Genomic DNA, 26,018 nt, shown 5'->3' on the forward strand with positions numbered 1-26,018 from the left:
GATTAAACGATTCAGCGACGGCAATAATAGCAGTGTTATTGTTCTACTAATCACTGACATTTGTTTGGCTCCAGGGACCCTTCAGACAGGGCAAGGGGCAGCGGATTGTATGTCGTCTGGACGTCTCTGTTTTCTGTCATTTTAGTGTCCACTCCTTCTTTTCATCTGCGTCTTTTCAGCCGTCGTCTGAATCTGGTACAAACTGAAGGGAGGGCAGCTCCACCTAACAACACACGCACGATATCACGTTTAGAGGGCTTAAAATCCTCAAAACAATATGAAAATGGATTAACAGACGTATTTCGTTGACACTTTGAGGCACGGCTCTGTGTTATCGGGGAACTGATAGGAGAAGATGACCCTTTTCTCTTCGCTTGAGGAGGCTGTGCCGCTGCTGCTGTGTGGGGGAGTGGGTTACATCCTGTGGCGTTTCCTGTGTTTGTAAACTAGAGACGCTCTTGAAAACGTCGGGCGAGTGAAGCTAAAAGGTAGATAAATATTTCTTAATTTTTCTTCGATGCTCGGTGGATTTTGACTGTGCATGCAGTGGTCTGTTGTTTCATTAGTAAAAATGCACGCTCGGGAATGGCACCAGAGGGATTTAGCCAATATTACAGCGTCAATGTTAGCCATTGCTAGCTCGCTAACAAACGTTAGCTTAATCATCGGGAGGGGGAGGCACTCGCAACGACGGCCATCACGAATGTCTTTATCGCTCAATCTTGTCTTGAACGAGTTAAGGTCGTGTCTTGTAGAGTTATCATGGTGAAATGTTTCATTGTTCCAGTCTGCAGGATTGATACTCTTGCAAAGCTACTGTATCGAACCGATGACCAGGTGGGCTGAAAAAATGTTCGATTACTAACATTTCAGTGGGCGAGGGCGCCAGCGAGCAGCTAGCTGCTGGCTAGCTGATGTTAGCCAGCTTGTTCAACATCAGCAAAACTAACGCTAGGTTGGGTGGTAGTGCGAAGGCCAGATCAGCCAGTGCAGAAGAAATACATAATTATTTTTACAATAACATTATATTAGGCTAATAGCAATTTTTCGGGTGACATAACAGAACGGCAGCAAGAGACGTAACTGTACGACGCAGCCGTGTAGTTTTTTTTAATTAGCGCTAGCCAATGTTAGCGTTACGCTAGGTGTCTATTTTCCTAGCAACGCAAGCTAGCTAACCAACGCCAATGGCGAAAGCACTCTATCGTTAAAGTATAGTGCATCTGCCTGGCAACCGTTAACCTATTAAGGCTCACAAGAGTAACAGTTAACTTGTGCCACAGTTGCAAACGAAACAACAAACGAAGCCAAAACGTAACGTTAAACCGGGAGAAGCCATCATAAGATACAGCAATGTTTCTTCGAGTAAATTCATGGCCTCCTCGTAATATAGCTCTACTTGTTAAAGCCCCACGTCAAGATGCAAAACGCACGTTTTAATGTATCGGGTAAATGTGAGTGCAGACAAGAGCTTTGCTTGGTTGATGAAACATGTATATGTTTACACACAGTTGTAAAAATATTAGCCTTTGCATTCCCATGAACAATAAAAGTAGAATTACAACCACTCTCACGGATAGTCTGTGTAGGCTTACGACATTAATTTATGTTTAGCCAAACATTTAGATATGAGAGATGTAACGTTTTCTGAGACGTTTTGCTTTATTAGTTGCACTGTATGATTGGCCTTGTATTTGTTTGATCAGGAACGAGGGCTCTCAGAGACAGTCACTGCAGCGTAGACAATTAACTCCCCCTCACATTGTTTACTTTTTCACATTTCATTCATTGTTTTTGTTTTCTTCCTATATTTTTCTGGGTTTTTATTAGTATGCCCAAAATGTTGTCGCACTATGTTTTTGGCCTACATAAACCTTAGGTCTATGACACCCAAAATAAAATTAATTGAAAACCAATATAAATATTTGAATCAGACCATATCTTACACAGTGGTGTTGTGATTGGATGTGTGTTAAGCTGAGACAGAGAACGTGATTTCAGTAGCAACATGCATAGTAGGAAAAGCTTGTCAGCACTGGACACACTGGCCAGCTAAACTTTCTTTTTTTTGTATAACATTTCTTTTTTTATATATGTTGAATTCTGTTCTGTATTTAGGAACCTTTGTTGAAGTTAATGTTGTACAAGCAATTAACACATGTACATTAAAAATTCTTAATGCATAAGGTCAATATTTTGAAGTGTTAAAAAAAATCTCAAAATACTAGTCTTTTCATCAATTATACTCAAGAAATGACATTACTCTTTGTTTTTTTTGCTTCCTAAATTTCACTACAGTCCCCTCTTGTCCTCATGTTTTGACTTGTTTCCCTAATGTCAAATGCTTGTATAAAATGTCAGTTTTTAACAAAACCTGGAAGCTGTTTATATAGAGTAGAAATGAACCTACCTATACTTCATGTGTACCCAGAATACTCCGGTGTGCCTTGTGGTTGGCTTGCCATAATTCAGTTTACTAGTGGAAATTTAGTGATAGTAATTGTTTTAGGGCTGGGGGACAGTTGTTACTTTTTTGTTTTGGTATCAATGAGTGGTTTGGAATCTGAAATGGGTCCAGATTGTGTGCCTTTTGATTCCACTTATTGATTCTTGAAAACAAATTTTGATTGTGTTTCTGTCTTCAGTGGTTATGCATTCAGTGTGTATAGTTTTTACAATGGAGCTACCACTTAAAACTCGTGGTGAACTCCACAAAACGCAGTTGCAGTACAGCAAAATGTAATGCACTGTGAGAACAGTTTCATACAGATCAGAGGTTTGTCTTTAGGTGTAGCACAGTGTAAGACTGGATGTTTTTGATGGCTCCAGTAACAGCCTTAATGACCTCAAATGAATAGATGCTAATCCAATCTGTTTCTCATGAGTAACATAAATGTTAATCACCAGTCATTCGACTTGATTTGAAAGATTTTTTTTTTCCTTTAAACCAAAACAGATCAGAAAATATTCATTCATAGCAGCCCAGTGTTGCCTCACAAAACGGTGTTTTTAACAGACTACTTTTTTTTTTTTCCATCAAAACAATATGCCAGTAAATAGAAACCAGATTCAAGGCAATTCTTAAATGCAGAATTGGAATAATTCAGTTAAAATAGGAAATATACTCAACCCTTTTAATGAGCTAGTGAAAATCACTGTTCAGGTTGACTTCAAATTACCTCGCAGTCCAATGAGAGAAACATCAGCTATACAGGTGATGTTCAATACCTAACCAGATAATGTTATTTATATTAATTTGATTTTCTTGTACTGTGTGTTACCCATCAGTTCAATACTTTGGATATTCAGTTGTAGTCCAAACCACAACTTGGTTATGGGCTAATTTTTATGCGTGGGGTTTATATAGAAGCAAATAATTGTTGAAATCCAGTCCAATCAGTTACTTACCATCAACTAGGATAGCTCCAAAAGAGAAAAACCTAGTTATACGGTAAATACACTGTATGATTAATTGAATATTGGCCACAGCCAGTAAACTCATGAACTCAGTTTATGTTCAGATTTGTCTAATGGTAAGTATACTGACTAGTTTCTTTAAAAAGGGTTAAAAAAGGCCTAACATAGTTATTTGTGCAAATATCTGTGTGTGTTGTATGATGTGATGTTTAAATGTCATTGTGAAAAATCACCATCCTAACTTGAGTTAATGGAATATGTAACGATAAAGACAGCGAGTTGTGCTGTAATTTAATGTTTGTCTGTTTCATCCACATCCTCCTCTTCCTCAGTTTTAATGCTAGATGAGTGAGGTGGGTGTGGCTTCCCACCAGCCCGACCATCCTGACTGACGGATCTCTGGATGACCTTGTCCCCACCCCTGTCCCTGCGCTCACATACACCACAGCAATGTCACATCTGCCCAGCAGCTCAGTCCGCGACCATATGAAATGGGTTTGTTTTGAGAAATCCAAAGTGGTTACAAATAACTTTGCTTGAAGTCTTGTGTCACTCAGGATGTTGTCGTTGATGAATAGCCTGGCAAATGCCATGTCACTGGCAAGAATCAGATAATTTCAAATTGTTTTTAAGTGTTTGCTACAGTAGGTGAAGTGTTGCTCTTCATTCTTTTTCTTTGCAGGCGGGGCTGCTTGGCTGCGAGGCTGTCCTCTCCAGTATGGCCCTGATGCAGGCCAGCTCCATGGCCGCTCCGCCCAAAAAAATGATGGCTCCACTCGGCCATGGACCACCACAGAGAGAGGGACCTGACCGTGGTCCTCAGAGCCACATGATCCTCCCATCTGGAATGAGCTGTCCGCCCCTGGTTAGGACCTACTTGTGAAATGCAGAGTGGAAATGGGACTGTTATGTGCTTCACTTTTAGTATTGTGAAGGGTGTAAACCAATCAGCTTTATTGAATTGAAAATTTCAGTGTGGGCGGATTTTCCATCTGAATGTAGTATGGCTGATTTGTTCTCTCTAAAACAGCCCCTTCTTCTTGTTTTATGATTTTTTAACTTGTAAATAGGACATGATTTTAAGGATAGAAAAAGGTAGTAACATAATCATGGCAAGGTTATATTTTTAACGGCAGATGGATATAGTTTTAGAAACTACATGTATCCCATTGTCCCTTTACATACACAAATGACAGTTTTCTAGTTTATCAAAATTTAGTTTTGTTTCAGATGGAAAAACCCTTGCCCTTACCAGTACAGTATATTTTATTCCTCCTTCATCTGAAATTATTCACATTCTTCTAAAGTTGTTTTTTCTAAAACAGAGATGCTAAATTTACAAACCCATACTATTTAACGCTGGTTTTTTCAGCTGGCTGTGGCAAAAATGCACATAATAGAGGGTCACATTTGTCACTTCATTTGAGTTGTGTTTAGATATCACTTTGAAAGTAAACAGATCTGAATTTGGGAAATAATTAACTTTTTCTGGCTCTGTAGCTCATCCGGAAGGAAGGTGAATTCCAAGCTCCCCGCCTGTTGGACGAGAAGGAGATGAGAGCCAACGAGGACATGCAGCAGAAAAAAAAGAACAGGAAATCAGTAACGCCCTGTAAAGTGAGAGAACAAGAGGGAAGGGGTGGGAAGGTCAGTGGCTGTGGTTGCTAAATAGGGAATGGTCCGTGCATGTTCATTTTTCCTCATCACATAAAATTTCCCGTTAGCTGCTTGCACACGTTTAGTTAAAACCATTTAACTTTATTCAAGTGCGCCGGACTCGGAGCTTTCATGTGTGCACTTTTTGTTTGTGTGGGGGTGGGGGGAGGAGTTCAGGGAAGATGTGGAGGGGGTGGAGGATCTCTAGAGAGGAAAGAGGGGGAGGGGAGCAGAGTGAAGCGGAGCACAATAACTGCAGTTGTGTGCATAACAGGGGGAGCAGTAACATGAGGGCATTAGGCCATTGGAGGGGACTGTGGGGTATTTCTCAATTCAAATGTTAATTATATATAGTTAAAAAAAAAAAAAAAACCTTTCACATCGCGCTTGTTTATGCCAAAGATAATTTGGTCAAAGATAAACCATTCAAATAAATTTGAAAAATCTTGATTGTGTGCAGCATCCTTACAGTGTAATATAAATCACATGCCTTAAAGGACCAGTGTGTAAGATTTATAGGGATTTATTGTCAGAATAGGGCAGAAATTGAATGTGATATTCATAAGTATGTTTTCATTAGTGTATAATCACCTGAAAATAAGAATTGTTGTGTTTTCATTACTTTAGAATGAGCCATTTATATACACAGAGGGCACAGGTCCACGGAGGCTGCCTTGTTGCCCAGCCTGGCTTCAGAGAGGGCGTTTCATGTTTTTTTTGTGAGTTTTGCAGCCACAGTAGGTTCCCCTGCATGCTTGGAAGGTGAGAGTGAGGTTGCATTCTGCAAGCTCACCGCTACATGCCACTAAATCCTACACACTGGTCCCCTAGATATACTGACGTTTCACAGGACTTTTAGATTTTCATTAAATTCTGAGCCATTGTGGGTGGGTATGTGTGACAGATTGTGCCATTGTGTTTGTGGTAAAATGGACTTTATATTATCAGTGTTCTGTCAAGCTGGCATTTTAACAAATGTTGAACCATTATTTCTTGTTGTCCTCATCAGGGCACAGGAGATGAGAATGGTCCATCATCCAAAGTGCAGAAAAACTTTATTTGTGATCACTGTTATGGAGCATTTAGGAGTGGATACCATCTGAAGAGACATATCCTCATTCATACAGGTATGGGTCATGCTTGAACAACTCGATTTTACAGTTAAGCCAGAACAGCTTTTAATGCCTGATTACATGAATCATTTGTTGAAAGAGGCCCTGAAAGCTTGAGTTGGACTAAATGTAGGAGTGTGCAGCAACTGTAAGGTTTTGCAATGGCCTGCTTAAAAACCTTGTTTGGTAATCGCTTTTGCCTCACAGCTAATTGGTGGTATCTGTGGGGACTTTAACTAAAACTGGTGCTCTTCGGTTTAGGGGAGAAGCCGTATGCTTGTGCCGTATGTGACATGAGGTTTATTCAGCGTTACCACCTGGAGAGACACAGCCTCATTCACACGGGTATGCGTCCTTTAACCGTACCCATATTACATAAATCCGACTACATCTGTAGTCTGTCACTTGAATCAATGGACAGATGCTCAGGGTTCATTTTGTCTGTGGACAGTAATTTCCAACAAAGCCACCCCCAAAATCTGTTCACCCCAAAATATAAAGCTAAGTATTTGTCTCATAAATATTGGTCCCCCAACACCAGCAAATTTAAAGAAGGCAATGTCATACAGTGTGGTCCAACAGTCCTGAGTCCACTATTAAAAACTGTTGTTTTAACATTTATGATATGTTCTTTTTCATCTTTCAATGTCCATTATTTGCTATAATCATAGCTATCCATTTTGACTGGCGTCAGTTATTGAAATGAAATTAAATGAAATTTGAGAATCTTATTTGAGAGAGAGATTTTTATTTATTTATTTAATTTTATTTATTTATTTATTTTAGAAATTGTAGTATATTTCTTTAGGACTGTTATAAATTATCCCAGAGATGTTGGGGACACATTCCTCCTTTTCTCCAGAACTTTACATGGGGTTGAGCTGTGGTGCCTGTGGAAGTATGCATTAGCCTCTCTTGTAACTGTCGTAAGCTCTTATTGCAAATTCAAACTTTGATTCATGTGTAAACAATTTTCTTCTGCATTCAACTGTGATACCTTTACATTGTTTGTCTCATGTTGGTTTTTGGCCCATCCTTTTCATATAGTTTGCAGTTAATTTGTTTTAAGATGTCACAAATGAGGTTCTTTATCATTGGAATTTGTGTTCATGCCAATGTTGTTGGGTCCTGCAAAGATGTCGGCTTTATACGCTGGTCTTCACATGGCGTGGTCATTTTGAAGAGCAGGGGTGTCGTAATTTTCCAAATCCATGATTCAGTTTGAATTTAGATTTAAGGGCACTTTTTTGAATTAACATATTCTTAACACTGACAGCCATACCATTGTTAGGCTATGTTGCTGAGTATTGATTTGGAAAGATCAACAGGAGATTGGTTTTATGCCCTGACAACTGTCATCTACATTTTCAAATTCCTCTTTAAAAAGATAGAAACATGCAGTTGTAGGTTACCAGTAAGCTACGCTGTGTCCTCTTATGTTTCACCATTTAGCAGTTGCTGCATGCTCTGTAAACACCTTGCACAGTACAATACTTAAGAATGCACTGTTGAACAGTGCCATATCACAGCTGTTCACTAGTCAAACAGACCACATCTGACCACCCATACAGGCCATCATGTTGCAGCGTACTGGCTGCTTTATTCTGAAAGGTCTGTCATCTCTTGGTCTGGATTATTTGACTTCAGAAATTCAGGGAGCAGAACCTGCAAAACTTGAATTTAGAAGCAGATTTGTGCTGGGAAACTTTGTTAGAGAACCACTTGGCTCCACATTATTGGTTTACTCAAACAGTGTTAACAGACCAGATAAAAGTAAGTTAGAGTTGAAATGCAACATTAAAGCAGTAGTATGCATGGGCAACTATATAAAGGTTGCATGGTATTCTCTGTTGAAAATCAGCCATAATTGTCATCTTTTATTACAGAGAATAGTCGTGCTATTTATTTGAATAAGGTTGTTTTGACTTGACTGTGTGCATTCTAACATATATAGATTTGTATTAGTGGTAAATAAGATATTCCTTTAACAACTGATGAAAAAACAAGCTATCTTTTATGTTGCTAAATGATGACAACAAACAGTTCTGTAAACAAGACTTTTTGATAGTGGACTTGAAAGTGGACTCAACTTGTGGACCCCAGTGTATGCACAGTATGTGAAAGCCTCCAAGCACAGGCCGCAAAAACATGCAAGATTTATTTCCTTTAATAATTTTTGTATATAATTATAACTTTGTCACTGAAAATAACTGCATGGACATCAAAGGACTATGTTCTTCGTTATTTATATCACATGAAAATTGAGGACTTTAGTTAAAACTATTTGCATAGTGTGTTAATATTTGTGTTTCACACAAATCTTTGTTTTTCATTATTTAAGAGGTATGCTGTGGGTAAGTCAACTTCTAACCTAATCGTTTTTGTAAGTCAGTGACTGCTGCCACAGTATTCACCAAAAGAAATGCATCAATAGTAATCTAATGTTGACCACATCTACCCAACTCATTTGATATGGTTTATTTATACACATACACATACACAGTATACAGTATATATATTTTATTCCAATATCCCAGTGATTTCAGTAAGCAGTTGCTCTTTGTGGCAACAATGCATCTGTTCTTTCTGTTCTTTGTGATTTCCCCCCCCCCACATTTTCGTTTCTTTGATAGGCTGAATAGCTAATAATTTTATGCTCTGTGTGTGTAGGGGTGAAGCCGTACGCTTGTTCCATGTGTGACATGAGGTTTTTCCAGCGTTACCACCTGGAGAGACACAGACTCACTCATACGGGTATGCGTCCTTTTACCGTACCCAGTTCAAGTTAAGACACTTTATGAATCAGGGAATCTTATTGAGATCAAAAGTTCAAGAAATGATAGAGAACAAAACAGGAAAAAAACAAAAACGGTAGCCTTTTATACGATGCACTGATTGCTGACAATAGTATGTTTTCAACAGTATGTTTGAACAGTCCTGTAGACTTACATTTTGCCTTTTATAAAAAAAAAGATGATTTATTATCCCATGTTAAGGGGTCCAAACTGTAGGATCATTTCAGAGTGTTCAGAGATGCCGGTGATTGATGCAGGTGTTTGTAAGAGTTAATACTTTAAACCATTGTTTTGTTTGTTTTTCTCAATATAGATTTTTTTTCCCCTGACACACTTAATCTCAGCCATTTATCATTTGTAAAAATAAACCCATAAAAATATCAGTACTACAATAAAGTATAATATAAACAGCACTAATGAAATACCAGAGAAATAGTAATTCCTGTATAATGAAATCTAATAGAAAAACCCTGCGATAAATCCAACTGTCAAGAAACATAGAAATCTGTTGTTGAATTAAGTGGACAAAATAATGAAACATGTTTTTGCAGTCCAACAGTTGAGACAGTAGCCTCTAAATTTTTTCCATTATGTCCATTAATGGGCCATTTGTTGTAATGTGCTGCATGAATAGATAATAATAACAATGATGATAATAATAACAATAATAAACACCATATGAACTAAAATAGCTTCTGTGGACCCCTCAAAGTGTATTATCCCTCTTATACCATTGCTGTTCAGCAAAATTACTTTTGATTCGTTTTCTATTTTGTTTTTTATTCTCCAAGAATATTGTTACTGGTCCTTGATCATCTTAGTGGCACTGAAGAGATAAAGCTAGCTGTTAGCTATCATGCATTGTGTACGTACTAGTGCACATCCTTTTATGTAGTCATTAATGGATGTGTCTACGATGGTTAGGATTTTTGAAGGAAGTGATAGTATAAGAGAGGGGGGTCAAAATAATGTAATTTCACATACACAAATTGTGCATAGCTTTACTGCAACGGTAAAATATGCAGAGTTCAAGTTCATATTAATAATAATATGCCCTCCTGCCTGACTCAGCCATATTGAAGTAGCTGATGGCCATGGTATATTATGGGAATAGTCCTTTGATGTCCACATCTATTATACATACAGATTAATGGCTGCACAGCTCACTTGTCATAGTTGTTGTTTCGCTTCTTAAATTTAATTTTTATGATATAGTTGCACAGTTGCTTGTACAGATGCTTCTGCTGTAAGTTTATGGCGGAGATCAGATTGTAAGCTTTTGAAAGTTGAGACTTTTAGACTGCTAGAAAACAAGCACACTTGTAACACTTCCAAGCAACATACACTTTAATGCCACCATCAATTAAACAGATTTCAACTTGCAGTAAGTTGCTACAGACAGGATCAACACAATTCTAAAAAAATGTTAACAGTAGTAATAGTGAATGGTGGAGAAGTGTGCACATGTTTCTGCTTCAGCTGGCCAGTGTGATCACCGTCTTAGACATATCTTTGCTATCATGCTGCTGACTTGTATGTCTTGTTTTAAACATGCTTGGCTTGTATCCTGTTGCTGCTTTTGTTTCATGACATACTCCAGATGATATGAAAAAAATGCTCCCTAAGCAGAAGACACTTTCACTAATTAGAAGTGAAACAAATTTGCTCTTCGCATGAAGCTTGATTGGAATGTGTAATGTCTGCCAGGTTCTAGTGATTTAATGCCTGTGATTGATGCTCTCCTTTGATGTTTAAGGAACGTCGTAGCTAATATGTTGATACTTTGTGTATGTAGGGGTGAAGCCGTACGCTTGCTCCATGTGTGACATGAGGTTCTTCCAACGTTACCATCTGGCAAGACACAGCCTCACTCATACTGGTATGCGTCTGCTTACCCCAGCTCGTTAGGTAGCAGTGATGTTTTAGAGGTGCCTAAACTTTTCCAACAATAGCAATGTAAACAGGTTTAGGGTGTCTCAAATAAGTACTAGCTTCAAATATTCTCATATTCAGAAACATAAAGATGTATCCAGACATGTATTAGGATGGTAAAATAATAATAAAAAGAAACAAAACAAGTTTTAGCTTTAGATGTAAATAGATGCATAGAGTTGGGCCACCTGAATGTACACAACCTCAGTTTTTCCCCTGCTGAATGCTCTATCTTGTGCTGCTCATTTCCTAATTTTTCAAGATTTTTTTCTTTGATTAAATGACCCAGTCGTGGTCACAATACACATAACCATATGCTGCAAAACAAGCCTTTGTTTGTCAGGCTGATATCACAATGTCTAGAAGCAAAAGAAGAGCTATTCTAAGGGAAGAGTTGATGGTTATGTGTTGACACATATTTTTTCTGTTTCTATTTTTATATTTACATACTTTTTATGTGTGTAGGGGTGAAGCCATACGCTTGCTCCATGTGTGACATGAGATTTTTCCAACGCTACCACTTGGCAAGACACAGCCTCACTCACACGGGTATGGGTTTACCCTTCTTTGCTACAGTAGAGCCCAAATACCCAGTTTACTGAAGTTAATCTCTCCCTTGTTGATAGAAAAAAACTTGACTGTTTTTAAAAATTTCATAAGCATCAATCAGTTTTAACTGTTAGTGTATGCTGGAGGAGTGCCTTTAGTTTGTGTTGTAACCCTTTAAGGTGCTATTTTGCACAGCATTTCTCAAGTTCTCTTTATTAGTACTTAACTGCTGTGCCTGTAAATTACACCTTGGTTTCTTAAGACTTAAGATGCATGCTGGTATTAAAAAGCTGCACCGAGTTCAGCAAAAAAAATGTTCTTATTGAGGTCCCTTTTTTCACACATTGGATAGATTAGAAAATGTTGGCAAAATGTTGCATCTGATTCTGGCATGTCTGGATACATAACATAAGCGAGTGTGTCCTGTTCAGTTCACTGTGTTGTTTTTTACAAAATATTTTGCTCTGTGTGTGCAGGGGTGAAGCCATATGCTTGCTCCATGTGTGACATGAGATTTTTCCAGAGATACCACCTGGCAAGACACACTCTCACCCATACGGGTATAAGTTTTAATTATTCCTCTCACTAAACAGTATCGGGGTTGTAGATATTTGCCCTCGTGTGTAGGCATCACCTACCTGTGAGAGTACTTTGATACAAAAGAAATTGTAATTGTGCTACTCAATCCATATTATTGATTATGAAATTCAAGCACTAATAGATCTTTTTCTTTTCTGGTGTACTTATTATGTTTGATAACTGCTTTTAGGGTTGACATTACTCATTTTATGTTTTGTATGTATACAGACTAGTTGGCCATGAAAATACTTTGTAAAAGACCTTGTAATTACATAATACTGACTGCTGTATGTAAAATGACATTTTCTGTACATAGTTCATGAAAACATTTTCTAAAGTTTGGTACTGTGTGCGTTTAGGGGTGAAGCCATACGCTTGCTCCATGTGTGACATGAGGTTCTTCCAGCGTTACCATTTGGCAAGACACAGCCTCACTCATACTGGTATGCTTGAATTAATTGTTCCCCTTTCACTATCAAACCTTTCATACAAACAACCTACACATGATTTTTTTGAAGTTCCTCTATATACAATACCATAAGTATGCCATTATTGGTAAATTAACTTCCCCTTCTAAAAATGTTTAATAGAATTTGTAGGCTTTGTTGGAAAACTGTCCACTGAAAAAGTGACTCTCTGTCATTGTATGAACATTGTAATGGTACTATTGCATGTGTATTATTGAGTATTATTTCATATCCAATGAAAGGAACATTACACTAAAAAGTGTTTTAAATGCAGGCATCAAGAGACTAAAATGTCAAGAAAAAGTGTCTTCATTTCTCAAGATTTTGTTAAGCAAATAGAATAATTCTTAGCCTAGCTTAACAGTGAAATGGTGCATCTTGAAGACAGCAATTTGTTTTGCACGATGACTGAATATTATTCCAGCTGGTCCAACCTGCAACATGTAAACCCTGTTTCTCCTAAATTGATGAAGCACCTTAACTCTTGATGTCTGCATGTTCTTAGGCTCTTTTTTGTGTAATGTCTAACAGTTTTTTTTCTATAATAAAGCATGCAACAATAAACAACCTGAAAGAATTTCAAAATACTGGACTCCGTGAACTTCATCAGTCTTCTGAAACACATCTAACATTCTTGTGCTCTCTTTAGGGGTGAAGCCATATGCTTGTACCATGTGTGACATGAGATTTATACAACGTTACCAACTGGAGAGACACAGTCTTACTCATACGGGTATGTCCTCACTTTTTTAACCTTGACACACTCTTTCTTTGCCTTAAGTCATGCATGCGCTCCACATTAATGTTTACATGGCTGCTTCAAACTCGAGTTTGTATTGCTTTCTGTCACTATAGTGACAAGTGCTAATGTTTCATGTAACATCTGCAAGGAGCCTCATAAGCACTTGCATAACAATACATTCACCTATACTTTGTATATGAAATGACATGATGACCATGAAGCAAAAATGCCAAAACAATTATCTGGTTATAGTTTTATTTGGCTATTTTGCTTTAAACTGTGATTGCCTATATGTCAGATGCATTTTAAATGTTTAGATGTCTGCAAGCCAAAAATAATTTACATTACTCACAAATTCCCTTTACAGACTTAACTGTATTAGAATCAGCTCAGCCACAACTAGAAATTCTACTTTAACAAAAACCAGCTTAGAGTACCGTCAACCCAGTAGCTGAACATAATAAATCTTCAAAAATACAAAATACATGAAAATGCATAATGGCTAAAAGACCATCTGATATGCTGATAAATCTTTCCTATTCCATTTGACTTTATTTGAAGTGTCTAAAGAATATTAACAGTCCAGTCCTTTGACCCCAAACTGGGTCAAGGAAGACGTTTGCTTTGAAGCAGTTGCAGGCGTGTGACTGTGTACAGCTGATGAATTCTAGATTTGTGCATTTGCGCAACTAAAGATAAACACAGGCCACATTGGCTGTATCTCCCTTTATAAAGGACTCAAGGATTTTCCAGGTACTGACAGAGAGACCATTCATTTTGTAATAGTTGTGGAAATGTTTCTTAAACTCTGAACTAAGGAGTATGTGTTGGTAATGTGACCTGGTAGGGGACAAAGACCCGTAGGTGAAAAAACACTGTGTGGGATCTCAGTTGATATGAATGTGATTTTATATTTAGTTTATATTTAGGCTAAAATTCCCTGTAAAAAGTTTAAGTATGCAAATTTGGAGCTGACTGCCCCCATGGTTTAGTCAGTGTGTCATTTCACATTCAAAGTAATGGTGAGGAAATAACATAATCCTCTGTTATGAATAGTTTAGTTTTGTTGTCTGCCATATAAGAAAGCAGGTTATGAGTAAGAATATTCTTTATATTGTCAGTCTGCTTGTACAGTTTTTAAGTTTGAAGAGAGAGCAGAGTTAATGGTTTATTTTTGCTTGAAACATAAGCTAGGTTCTATGTGTTGGTTTTAGACTAGTTTCTGTTACTATTTATCAGTTTCATAAGCTAAATCACAAAAGTTGCTCTGCAAACGAATGTCCATTCTTAATGTATTGTGCATAGTTGTTTACCAACTGCCTAAAATTGTCTAACGTCTGCGATCAGCGTTACAAAAATTCAAGTATTTACGTCATAATTCCATTCCTGAAATCTGTATGCGGTATGTTGAAATGACATGAACACATCAACACAATCACCTATTGGCATAGTGTGAAAACCTGATATTGTGCTAGTTGGAATGTGTCCACTAGGGACGATGGTTTCACCTCAAGTATTTGTCTGGTCATTTGGTATTTTTTTTTAGGTTTGAAGATAAGTCAATTTAGCTTTCTACACAGGAAATTTTTACTATCCTTCAATTTTTCTAATTAAGATTCTGGCCTTAGACCTTTAGCAGTTACAGTGGAACTTGAATCAGATGTCATTTCCAATTGGAAGAGCATATTTTTGAAGCGGCTGGAATTTCCAGTGTAAACAAAGCGCTGATAAGTGCAACCAAACTTTACTAAGCAATTAGTAAAGTTTAATGTCGATCATTTTTGGCAGTTGAGTGTTCTCTGCTAAAGTTGGTACTTTGTGTGTATAGGGGTGAAGCCGTACGCTTGCACCATGTGTGACAAGAGGTTTTTTCAGCGCTACCACCTGGCGAGACACAGCCTCACTCATATGGGTATGCGTCAGCCAATCTTAACCCAGTCACAAGATTAGGATGCTGCAACATCTGTATGCTTGATCTAGTCTTATATAAATATCTGTATTTTTACACAAAGCATTCACGTGTAATATCAAGATGACGTCATCATCTTATGTGTTCTGTTGTGTGTGTGGATTTTAGAGAATTTGAAACAAGCATCTTATTCATCATATTTACTCATATCATATTGTACCCTTGTAAGTAATTTAGGGTATGACATTGGTTATTAACCACCGATATCAATTTAGTCCAGACTGGTATTCTTAAGTTATAAAATAGCAGTACAGATTTATTTATTTTCTTTTGGTGGCAGAGAGACAAAAATAATTTTCTTGATGCTCTGCGTTTAGGTGTGAAACCTTATGCTTGCACCATGTGTGACATGAAGTTTTTTCAGCGTTACCACCTGGCGAGACACAGCCTCACTCATACGGGTATGGGTCCGTGCACCGTGCCCATGACATTCAGTGTTAGAAATCAGTGTACACATTTAATTTTCATTGTGCACTTCAGACATATGCCTTTTACATTTAAGGGAAATGTCAATATGAAGTATAAATCTTCAAAAGGTTTCCTAGTCTGTTGATGTTAGCCATTATCAGCCATATATTGTTTTTTAATGTTTGTTGGTAGCCACAACTCTGATTCCACAAAAGTTGCGATGCCGTAAAAACAGAATGCAATGATTTGCAAGTCCTTTTTAAGTTGTATTCAATTGAATCCAGTACAGATACAATGTTTTTCATGTTTCATACGAATGAACTTTATTGTTTTATGTACGTATACACTCATTCTGAATTTGATGCCTGTAACACTACATAAAAAAAGAAAAAAGACAATGAGGATCCTCAACAGCACATTAACGACAAATAATGAACATAAATAATCTTGTTCAGTCAACAGACAATGGATTTTAGTTATAAATAAGTTGTGAGCAAAAGTATACATCACGCAGCTAGAAAAAGAAACTCCTAGGCAGGACTCATAGGAATTTAGATGGGGCAGGTAGATTTGAGAAGTACTTGCCCTGCAGGGCAAGTAGGAAAAAACTTTAACATTGAACCCTGAACACATTTCCAAAAAATGGGCAACAAAAGACATTCCACAGGTAAACAGGTTCATTGGTCATGATTGGGTATAAAAGGAGGAGTTTAAAAACATTTATCAACACAAAATTGCAAGGAATTTAGGGATTTCACCATCTACAATCCATCATATCATTAAAAGATTCATAGAGTCTGGAGAAATCTCTGCATATAAGAGTCAAGTCCAGGGAAACTGTTGTCTGTAAACACAGTTTGTTGCAGCATCTACAAATACAAGTTAAGACTCCACAATGCAAAGTAAAAGCCACATAACAACAGCCATCTAGGACCATCTGGATTGTTACCAGTGCTAGCTTCAAAAGCCACCATCTGTGATGGTGGGGTGTGTTGGTGTCTATGGCATTATGGGTAAATGTCACATCTGTGAAGGCACCATAATGCTGAAAGGCATGTACAGATTTTGGAGCAACATATGCTGCCATCCAGATGATGTCTTTTTCGGAGACATCCCTACATATTTCAACAAGACAAATGCCAAGACACATTCTGCGTGTGACACAACTGCATGGCTTTGTAGTAAAAGAGTTTGTGTACTAGACTGACCTGCCTGCAGACCAGACCTGTCTCCTGTTGAAAATGTGTTGAGCATTATGAAGCGTAAAAATACTACAATGGAGACCCTGGACTGTTGAGCACTTGAAGTCATATATCAAGCAAGAATTAGAAAGAAGTTCAGCTAGAGTCCTCAGTTACCAAACATACAGTGTGCTGTTAAAAGAAAAAGTGATGTAACACAGTGGTAAACATGCCCCTGTCCCAACTTCATGGAGCATGTTGCAGGCATTAAATCTTCAGAATGAGTGTATATTTACAAAAAAAATATTCCATTTGAACATTAGATATCTAATACAGGTCAAAGCTTCTGCAAATCCATTACATTGTGTTTTTATTGATGTTTTATACAACATCCAGCCTTTTTTAGAATTGGGGTTGTACAGCACTATGAAATGGTTAAAGGCATTATGAAGGAAATATTTGCTGAAAAAAATTGTGTTCATGCATGAATTGGCAATTGTGTGGTTAATAACCAATAGCGTAGATATTAATTCCTAAATTATAAAAATGGAAAGTGAGGCAAAGTAATGTAATATTGCTACTTTACATTTAGGTGTGAAACCTTATGCTTGCACCATGTGTGACAAGAGGTTTTTTCAGCGCTACCACCTGGCAAGACACAGCCTCACTCATATGGGTAGGCGTCCGCCCACCTTACCCATGTCACTGAGATCAGACTGTAATGACATTTTGTTAAATATAGAGTCAGTCATATAAGGTAGTTGTCAGTGCTCTCTTGAACTGATGAGTAGAACAATTTTTGATCAAGCCTACCCTACATGTGTGTAAATGCAATATGAAAGTCTTAAATGTGTAAAGAGATACAGGACTGCAACATCATCAGCTCATGTGATGTGTTAAGTTGTGGATTTGAGAATTGGTTCACACAGTTTGATGTATTCTTTATTGGATTTTGAGGAACAATAACTTTTAAAAAAACAAGAATTCATTCCTTAAAGAAATTTCAAAACAATTGAACAAAGTGGTTAACAACCCATCAATTCTGAATAGATATTTGAAATATCTTATATATTGCTTATTGATGGATTGTGAACACAAAAAATACAAAGTCTGAAAATAATACCATAATGCTCTGCGTTTAGGTGTGAAACCTTTTGCTTGTACCATGTGTGACATGAGGTTTGTTCAGCGTTACCACCTGGCGAGACACAGCCTCACTCATACGGGTATGCGTCAGTGCACCTGCCCTTCTCACATACTGTAGGTCATTATTACAGTATAGTATAGTCTTTATTATGCTGATGTATGCAGGCAGCACAATCAGTTATTTTTGAGATAGCCTAATTCAAAGGTATTTGTAAAAGTTTTCATGCAAAGCATTTGCATTAAATTTCTGTAACCTTTGCTCTATATAAGTTGTGGCAGTGTAATTACAATGATAGTAATTCCTCTTAGAATATTCAGGACCTTTAAATGAAAATAACTTAAAAAGGCTGTAAAAAAACAAACAAACAGCAGTACTGACACATTTGGCCTCATCATTTGCTTTTAAAACACAAATATATTTATTGCAGTGCTCCCTAACAGTAAGTGTAATTCTGAAGAATGAAAATGACTAATCATTTTGCAATTAGCTAAAAAGGTAAATTGCGTAGTTGTCTTAGCTGGTAACTATAATTGTTACATGAAGGTAACATTTCACATATCTTTTTGTTTGTGCATGAATTGGCAAATGTGTGGTTAATAACCAATAGCTTAGGTATTGATTTGTAAAGAATGAAAACTGAGGTAAAGTAATATAATATTGCTACTTTGCATTTAGGTGTGAAACCTTATGCTTGCACCATGTGCGACAAGAGGTTTTTTCAGCGCTACCACCTGGCAAGACACAGCCTCACTCATATGGGTATGCGTCCGCCCACCTTACCCTTGACACTGACATCAGCCTGTACTTAAACCTTGTATTAGATACAGTCTGCTGTCAGAGGCTATTATTATTATTATTCTGTGGAAAATAAATAGTTATACATTTCTCTTGATCAATGCTATCTTGCATTATTTGTCCATACTTGTAAATGAATACAGGACTGTGACATCATCAGCTCATGTGATGTGTTTAGTTGTGGATCGGAAATTTGATCAACACAGTTTGTATCCTTAATTGGACTTTGAGAAAAAAAAACAAATGCATATTTTTCAGTAAAAAAAAATCACATAGTAAGTGAAAAGTGGTTAACAACCCATCAATTTTAAAAGATGTTTAAAGCACATTACTGATTGATGGATTGTGACAGAAATTAAGAAGTCCTGAAAATAATGTATTGATGCTCTGCGTTTAGGTGTGAAACCTTTTGCTTGTACCATGTGTGACATGAGGTTTGTTCAGCGTTACCACCTGGCGAGACACAGCCTCACTCATACGGGTATGGGTCCGTGCACCTGCCCTTCTCACATGATAGATCACCATTTACTCTTCACTGTGCTAATGTGAGGGATACCTTCGAGTGGTCACAATAATAGTCAAAACATATATTTTCTGGCAGGTGCTCAGGTTAGTTGCTGTTAGTAAGATGTTTGAAATATTAGTATTTATACATTTCTGTCACCTATATTTGAAACTAGGCAAAGTCATGTAGCAACAAAGAGAATATTGCTCTCCAGAATTGTTGATGGATAATATAAACCTCTTGTGTGCTCAAGTTAATACCTGGGTAGTAAAAAGCCAGCGACACCTATCTAGATACATTATCTGGATAGGAAAAACACATATTAATCAGTTAGGGCCGGTGTAAATGCAATCTGTACACCGTAACCACATTCTTAAGAAAAACTGCACACACCAAGTTGAAAGGTCACTCAACTCTGCATCTCCCTGTTACCGTAAGCTAGCGTGACAAAAAGTACAATTAGTAACAGTAACTAGCAAGTCTTCCCTTGTAAAAAGCTTGAGAAATGAACACCCGTCTGACTGAAATAGCTCTGTACCAAGCAGTCAAATGATAACTGCATTCGATCTCTTTTCTAACCACATATAGGAAAAAAAACATATTATTTTTTTGGTTGTAGCCAATCACTGCAAGTGTTCTCACCACACCACAACAGCCCATTCAGTCTTTGGTGTGGAGAAGTTGAAGGCAGTGTATTTGATGGTGTTGGCTGATCAGCATGCTGAGATGCCACCAAAATATCTTGAAAATATGGCCATTCTACAACCCTATGGCATCTGATAGAAATAAAATGCGGAAGAATTATCTCAGGAATGCTTCCGCTCATATGATTAGTATTGAATGAAGCCGGGGGGGGGGGTCAAATGAAGTATGGTAATGGTATCACTAATAGTTTATGGCACTGGTATCATAACTGGATGTAAACTACAACTCGACTGATAGCTGGTTGCCAAAAGGCAGTAATCCGTTTTGTTTACCAGCCTTTTGAGGGCTTTTTATGAAGCATACCAGTAATACTGGAGGGCAATTCAAGAAGTATAATGTGGATGCACAGGGTTGAATATTTTGGCTTTTAGCTAGGTTAAATGTTAATGAATCTGACCTAGATTCCACTTGTGAATTCTGTTTTTATGAACTGCTAGTTGCAATTTTAGAAATAAATAAAGAATCCAAAATTATTTTGAAAGCAAAAACCAAGTAGGCAGAATGTTGTGTCATAAATAAGTTTTCGATTGTTTTTGGTTTAAAGTTTAAAATGTAGTAGTCTTTCGTCATGCACGCAGGGGAATGCAGTAGCTCTAAACTTTGCTCTCAGAGGTCAGTGAGCATAACTGAAAACCATGAAACTAAACAAGTCTTCATTTCTTCCAAATTTTAAATCAGAACAAGTCCTTGAAATCTGCAGTCTGTATCGCTGTGTCACGTGTGAATCAGTCTGAAACGAATATTATATTATTTTGGCAGATCAGCACAGAACACCCAAGCAGCACCCAATTCCACCCCGACTACCCTCATGTTGCAGTTATAATAGCATTCGATTGCATTGAATCAGTTTGTTAAGAAAAGTCTAAACCGGTGTGTAATATCTGAAGAACATAGTGCCTATGCTTAATATCTAGTAATAACAGGTTCAAATTTAAACCAGCCATTCAGGTGAGAGGATCCTGAAATAGTCTTGTTGTGTGAGGTGAGGATGTAACTGATTCAGAATTCAGAAAAATACAATTATTAAATGTTCATGTCACATAGCACTTAGGACAAATATCGTTTAGCTTCACATCATGTTGAATTCTGACTTAACTCCATTCAAAGTTTAATGTATTGTCTTAGTTGCATGTCTGAACATTCCAACATATTTTCTAAGAAAGGAAATGCACATTACTTACCAAAAAATGAGCTAATACATGTGCCAGTATTTTAGTTCTAGTGCTAGCTTGAGCTTGAAAGTTGTATGTCTTGTTCTTGTGGGTAGTAGGGCTAATATATTGCTCTGTGTGTGTAGGGGTGAAGCCGTATGCTTGTTCCATGTGTGACATGAGGTTTATTCAGCGTAACCACCTGGAGAGACACAGCCTCACTCATACGGGTATGCGTTCCTTTACCGTACCCTTATTACTGAGAAAGGCTCTGGCGCTTGCAACAGAACGGGGTCACAACAAACTCGAGTTTGGATTGTCAAGTCATTTGATGGGATGTTGAACCAGCCTCAAAATTCTTGCCCCAGTTTTTCGGGGCCACTATGTTGCGTAGATCTGGGCCACGAAATCAAGAAATTCCACTCTGATCTACACATAATGAGTTGATGACGAGGCCTTTTAGAATATCAGTCTTAAAAATGCTGAAATTAAACTGTTGAAATTTATGATAGGGCAGTTTTTTTTCCAACTTTTTGTAAGTGTTGGAAATGTAGTTCCCAAATAAAGATCAGTAAGTGTAAATTTGCACACTGTTTGTTGGTACAAAACGCTAAAATTGATGCATTGACTGTGTATTTGTGTGCTCTTTTAGGAGAGAAGCCATTTGCTTGTGACATGTGTGATATGAGGTTTATCCAGCGCTACCACCTTGAGAGACACAAGCGTGTCCATAGTGGGGAGAAGCCTTACCAGTGTGAACGGTGCCAGCAGGTATGTAAACAAATCAAGGTGACCCTAATGTCCGATCCTGATTCCAAAAAACTTGATTCGCTATGTAAAATATTAATCAAAAACAGAATGCAATGATTTTCACATCCTGTTTGGCATTGATTTAGGTGAAAACAGTGCAAAGACAAGATATTAAATGTTGGAAATAAGAAATGATGCCATCCAAACAGAGTATTGTTTCAAGAACAAACCTGCTCATCCTTATAATAGAATAGAAATTAATGGGATATTGTTGTGGTTTTAGCATCTAATTATTAAAAATAATGTAATGAAATAACAAGAAAGTGATGACAGATTAAAACTGAAAAAAAAAATCTGTTTTAAACCATCTTTGTTGCCATTAGAGTATAGCTTTTTGAGTTTACGAGTTGCACTTGAAAGCACCATGAAGTCCTGTCTGCACATGTCAAAATCTGGCACAAATGTGTTTGTTTCCTGGGCAACCAACTACAGAAACTTGGCAACCACTGGGTTGGAATTGAAGGGGCAGGGAGAGTGCAACCTCTAGTGACTGAATGTTATCAGTGTTATCAAAAGCGCCTTTAAAGTAGACTTGTTTGTTGTGGTTTCTTGGTCTTTAGAACTATTAAAACAGATTTTCCTTCACATTTACTTGAATTATTAACAAAGTCCAATTTGTGTGTTTTGAAGAACTTTTCACGGACTGACCGGCTGTTGCGGCATCGGCGGTTGTGCCAGGGTCGCAGCGTAGCCAAAGTAGAAAACCAGCCATGCTGCGAACCACGCCCGTACCCCCAAGAACCCCCACCTGCACCCCCAACCTGGAGTCCCCTGCATCCCCCTCCAGGTCGGCTGGCAGTCTGACATTCCACCTTCCCTGCATCCACAACACCGCCAGAGATGGGACACGCCACAGGGTTTCTTCTTCTTCTCGGCTCTGTGCTGAGTGACGCCACACTCTAGCACAGACTGAGCTTGCAGCTCCAGTCTGGGGATTACTAATGACAGAGGGACATTTGTGTTTTTGTTTTGTTGACTTTTTACTGTGTTTCCTTTTCTCCCCCCGTTTTTTTAAAGACGAGACTTTTCTGTGATGAACAGTGGTCCTGTTTTGTACTTAATCTATTTGATTTTTGCAAAAAAGAAAAGTTTTTATTGTTGTTCAAATATATCTGCATTTGGTGGTACTCGGGAAGGGCAGTGGGTATTGTTTATCCTGACGTGTTAGCAACAAAATGGGATGAAGTGGTGAGTATTTGAGCTTATTTCTACTTTTCTTTTTGCGGCCCATTTTGACTTTAAAGGATTGTCACTTAGGTCAGAATTAGTAAAACTGAACTTTCCTTACAGGTAAAGCAGGGAAACCAGTCTTCAGACGTCTCACGTAGACCAGATCATGCTTACTATTGCAGCTAACACAGTGTTAAGACATTTCATTGAAAGCAGTATCTGGTCTAAACGTGATTGGAACAATAGGATTTCCCTGCCTTTATCATCATGGGAAGTACAGTTTGGATCATTATTTTGTGTAAATAATTGAAAATGTTTATTATTTCTCTATGGGACTTGAGTGGTGATTTTTTGAAATGCACAAAATGGGCCAAAAAGAAACTGAAAGTTAGAAATTGGTTCAAATGCAGTCTGTTGTCACAGTTACAGTGAAATCACGAGGAAACCTGAGTAACTTTGTGAGCGTGTTTATTGGGTAAAAAAGTGATATCAAACAGCGCTTCATAACTGTAAACCAGGACTTCAAAGAAGTGGATGAAGACAGGGCACCCTGCAGTTGACTGGCACTGTGTCAGACAGGAAGAGTCACAGGACTATCACCTGTGTATCTCACGTTCTGTGTCATGTGTGACCTGCTGGGTCACTCAGGAAATGGTGCAGGACAGCAGCCTTAGCAAGTCATCCTCCCACACTACAGTACGTTAAGCTGTATATATACTGTAGATATATGCAGAGATCTCCAGTACTTGGCAGAAAAGTGTCTCTCCCTCCTCTGTCCATACATCCTGGTCTAAAATCGTGCAGGTCGGCCACATGAAGTCCCATTATGTTGTTTGTACAGATTCTCACATTGTGAGATTAACGGGGGTATACAAAATCTTGTGGCCTTAGTGTGTTTCTTTTTTTTTTTTTCATTTGCCTTTTTCTCAACTGTTTATTATCGTGGATCAGATGTATTTACTAAGACAAGACAGCCTTTCATCATGTTTTTTTTTAATCCTAAAGCTGTCGTGGTTACAGAATGTTGATGGCTTCAGTGGCGCTAAAAAAGACTAATGTGTTCTCCTGTCAAGAGAGGTTGTCTTTTGATGATGATAATGAATATTTTGGGTCATTGTTACTGATATAAGACTTAAAAGAAGCCCCTGGAAGTTTGACAGTCCTTGTGAGAAGTCAGTAGTGCTAAATTGTTTCCCACTGCAGTGCTTTGGCTCATCACAGGCAACAGCAGAATCAACACTTGCTTGACTCTACTACACACTAACAAATTGCCTTTTTATCCAAATATTACGTGGTTGGTGTGTAATAATGGATGTCTGTCATGTCATTGGGTTTAGCCTTAAGTAAGTGCGGATACACAAATAATCATTGTAGTACTAAATGATATTGTAAGGAATGATTTCTTTTACATATGATGAACTCTTGATCGTACTTTGTGAAAAGTCTTTGACGGTCAGACAGCGAAGAGCCACTTTGCTGCCTGTTTGCAGAAATTTCTCAAACTTGCTCCTTTCTGCAACTGTTTCTGTTTAACCCAGAAATGTCAGTGCTGGTTGGGACGATTAGTCTGCATGTACAAATCCCAGACTTTACAACTGTCCTTTGATGTCACAGGAAGTAACAAGCAGCCATCAAGGGTGTTTCAGGGGACTACAGTCTCATTTGGATCGCACTAAGCAGAGAACGTCTTTTGTTTTCTTTCTTTCTTTCTTTCTTTCTTTCTTTCTGTCCAGTTAATTTTTGACTGAATGTGAAGATGGAATCTGTTGGAAGAACAATTTGTGTTTGGTACAAATAAGTAGCTGTCTGATTACTTAGTTATGTTGATATTCTACCTAAAGTATTATGGGAAAGTTTTTTTTTTTTCTAAACGGTCCATTGATATCAAGGCAAAGTTGTGTTTCAGTTCAAGTGTGTACAGAGATGAGTTTCAGTTTTACGTGACTTTGACGAGAAAGTAGAAGAGGCCAGTGGCAGCAAAGGGGCCAAGTTTGAGAAATGCATTCATTTGCTTTGGAAACACTATTCCGAATCTGTGGAAGGGATACTGCTGGCACGAGCACATATAGTGAAAAGGCTAAAGGGCAATACAGTATATAGTTGACGTCACTTGTTAATACCTTTTTGTCATTTATTATTTTTAGTATTATCAATCTCATTGTTTAAAATGCAATAGAATCCTTGAGTCTCAGATCATTTTGTTTATAAGATTGAGGTTTAATTTTGCAGACAGATCCAAGGATTTATTTGTCTGAGAATTTCTCATCACGTTTTGATGATTGTTTCAAGGACCTTTTTTTATTCTGATGAAATTGTAAACACTGGAGTGAAAGGAAAAAAGACAAAAAAGAGAGATGGATATTTTTTTCCTTCAGACTGTACTAGATTTTAGGTTTTAGACAAAGCCTATTTCTCCTCAACTTGACACAGAAGGTGGACAGAACAATTTGGATCAGTACAGTTGAGAGCCCAGTATGTTCGGTAATTTTGACATTAGAGGCAGTAGTACCACAAGAAAATGTTTTCTTTTCTTATACGAAGTCCCTGGTATTTGTAGTAAATTATATTGATAATGGTATTAGATGAACAACAGCATAACAGTAGCTATCACAGATTAGTTGTTTTCTTTATTAGTCTTGCATGCAGAGTTATGGTCCTCAGTTAAGATAGGATCTTGATATTGATTATTTTGTGTAGGAAAATGAGTGCATAAGAATAACTTCCTAAAAAAATGTTACAATGATTATTGTAAAATGGGCTAACTAATATGTACCCTTGTGATCCAATTAGTTTCAAGTATATGAAAATCAGAGGAGAGGCTTCTTACTATTATGCTGAAATAAAAGAATTTGTAAAGGACTTTTGTATTCTTACTGACTCTGTTGACTTAATTTCAATGTTTTTTTTTTTTATTTCAAGCGTTTCAAG

The 26,018-nt window shown here is 37.6% G+C and overlaps 1 protein-coding gene across 34 annotated transcripts; it reads left to right on the plus strand.

Annotated features, from left to right (window-relative positions):
• znf740a (zinc finger protein 740a) lies at positions 1 to 25,949 on the plus strand. Of its 34 annotated transcripts, none has more exons than XM_084732211.1 (21): positions 3 to 488; positions 3,750 to 3,912; positions 4,100 to 4,282; positions 4,918 to 5,064; positions 6,083 to 6,200; positions 6,447 to 6,530; positions 8,856 to 8,939; positions 10,776 to 10,859; positions 11,378 to 11,461; positions 11,938 to 12,021; positions 12,400 to 12,483; positions 13,157 to 13,240; positions 15,078 to 15,161; positions 15,536 to 15,619; positions 17,400 to 17,483; positions 17,950 to 18,033; positions 18,630 to 18,713; positions 19,147 to 19,230; positions 21,257 to 21,340; positions 21,763 to 21,881; positions 22,551 to 25,949. In XM_084732211.1, the coding sequence occupies exons 2-21, from the start codon at positions 3,868 to 3,870 to the stop codon at positions 22,722 to 22,724; spliced, it is 1,962 nt and encodes a 653-aa protein (XP_084588337.1). In that variant the 5' UTR covers positions 3 to 488; positions 3,750 to 3,867; the 3' UTR covers positions 22,725 to 25,949. The 34 variants fall into 34 exon arrangements, with proteins under 34 accessions (XP_084588427.1, XP_084588489.1, XP_084588410.1 ...); XM_084732227.1 differs by having other exon boundaries at positions 4 to 488; positions 4,918 to 5,034; XM_084732219.1 differs by lacking the exon at positions 3 to 488 and adding an exon at positions 644 to 837.
• The last annotated feature ends 69 nt before the right edge of the window (positions 25,950 to 26,018 follow it).

The sequence above is a fragment of the Lutjanus erythropterus genome, chromosome 2, assembly GCF_056507025.1.
Source record: "Lutjanus erythropterus isolate fLutEry1 chromosome 2, fLutEry1.hap2, whole genome shotgun sequence".
In the NCBI taxonomy this organism is placed as follows: domain Eukaryota; kingdom Metazoa; phylum Chordata; class Actinopteri; order Lutjaniformes; family Lutjanidae; genus Lutjanus; species Lutjanus erythropterus.

What these genes read in the sequence shown, in the direction of transcription:
- znf740a (XM_084732211.1), top strand. Translation starts at nt 3,868, where the DNA reads ATGTCACATCTGCCCAGCAGCTCAGTCCGCGACCATATGAAATGG. An exon ending in ACACAGCCTCACTCATACGG is followed by an intron (nt 18,034 to 18,629) that starts GTATGCGTCAGT and finishes CTTTGCATTTAG; the next exon opens with GTGTGAAACCTTATGCTTGC. An exon ending in AGTGTGAACGGTGCCAGCAG is followed by an intron (nt 21,882 to 22,550) that starts GTATGTAAACAA and finishes TGTGTTTTGAAG; the next exon opens with AACTTTTCACGGACTGACCG.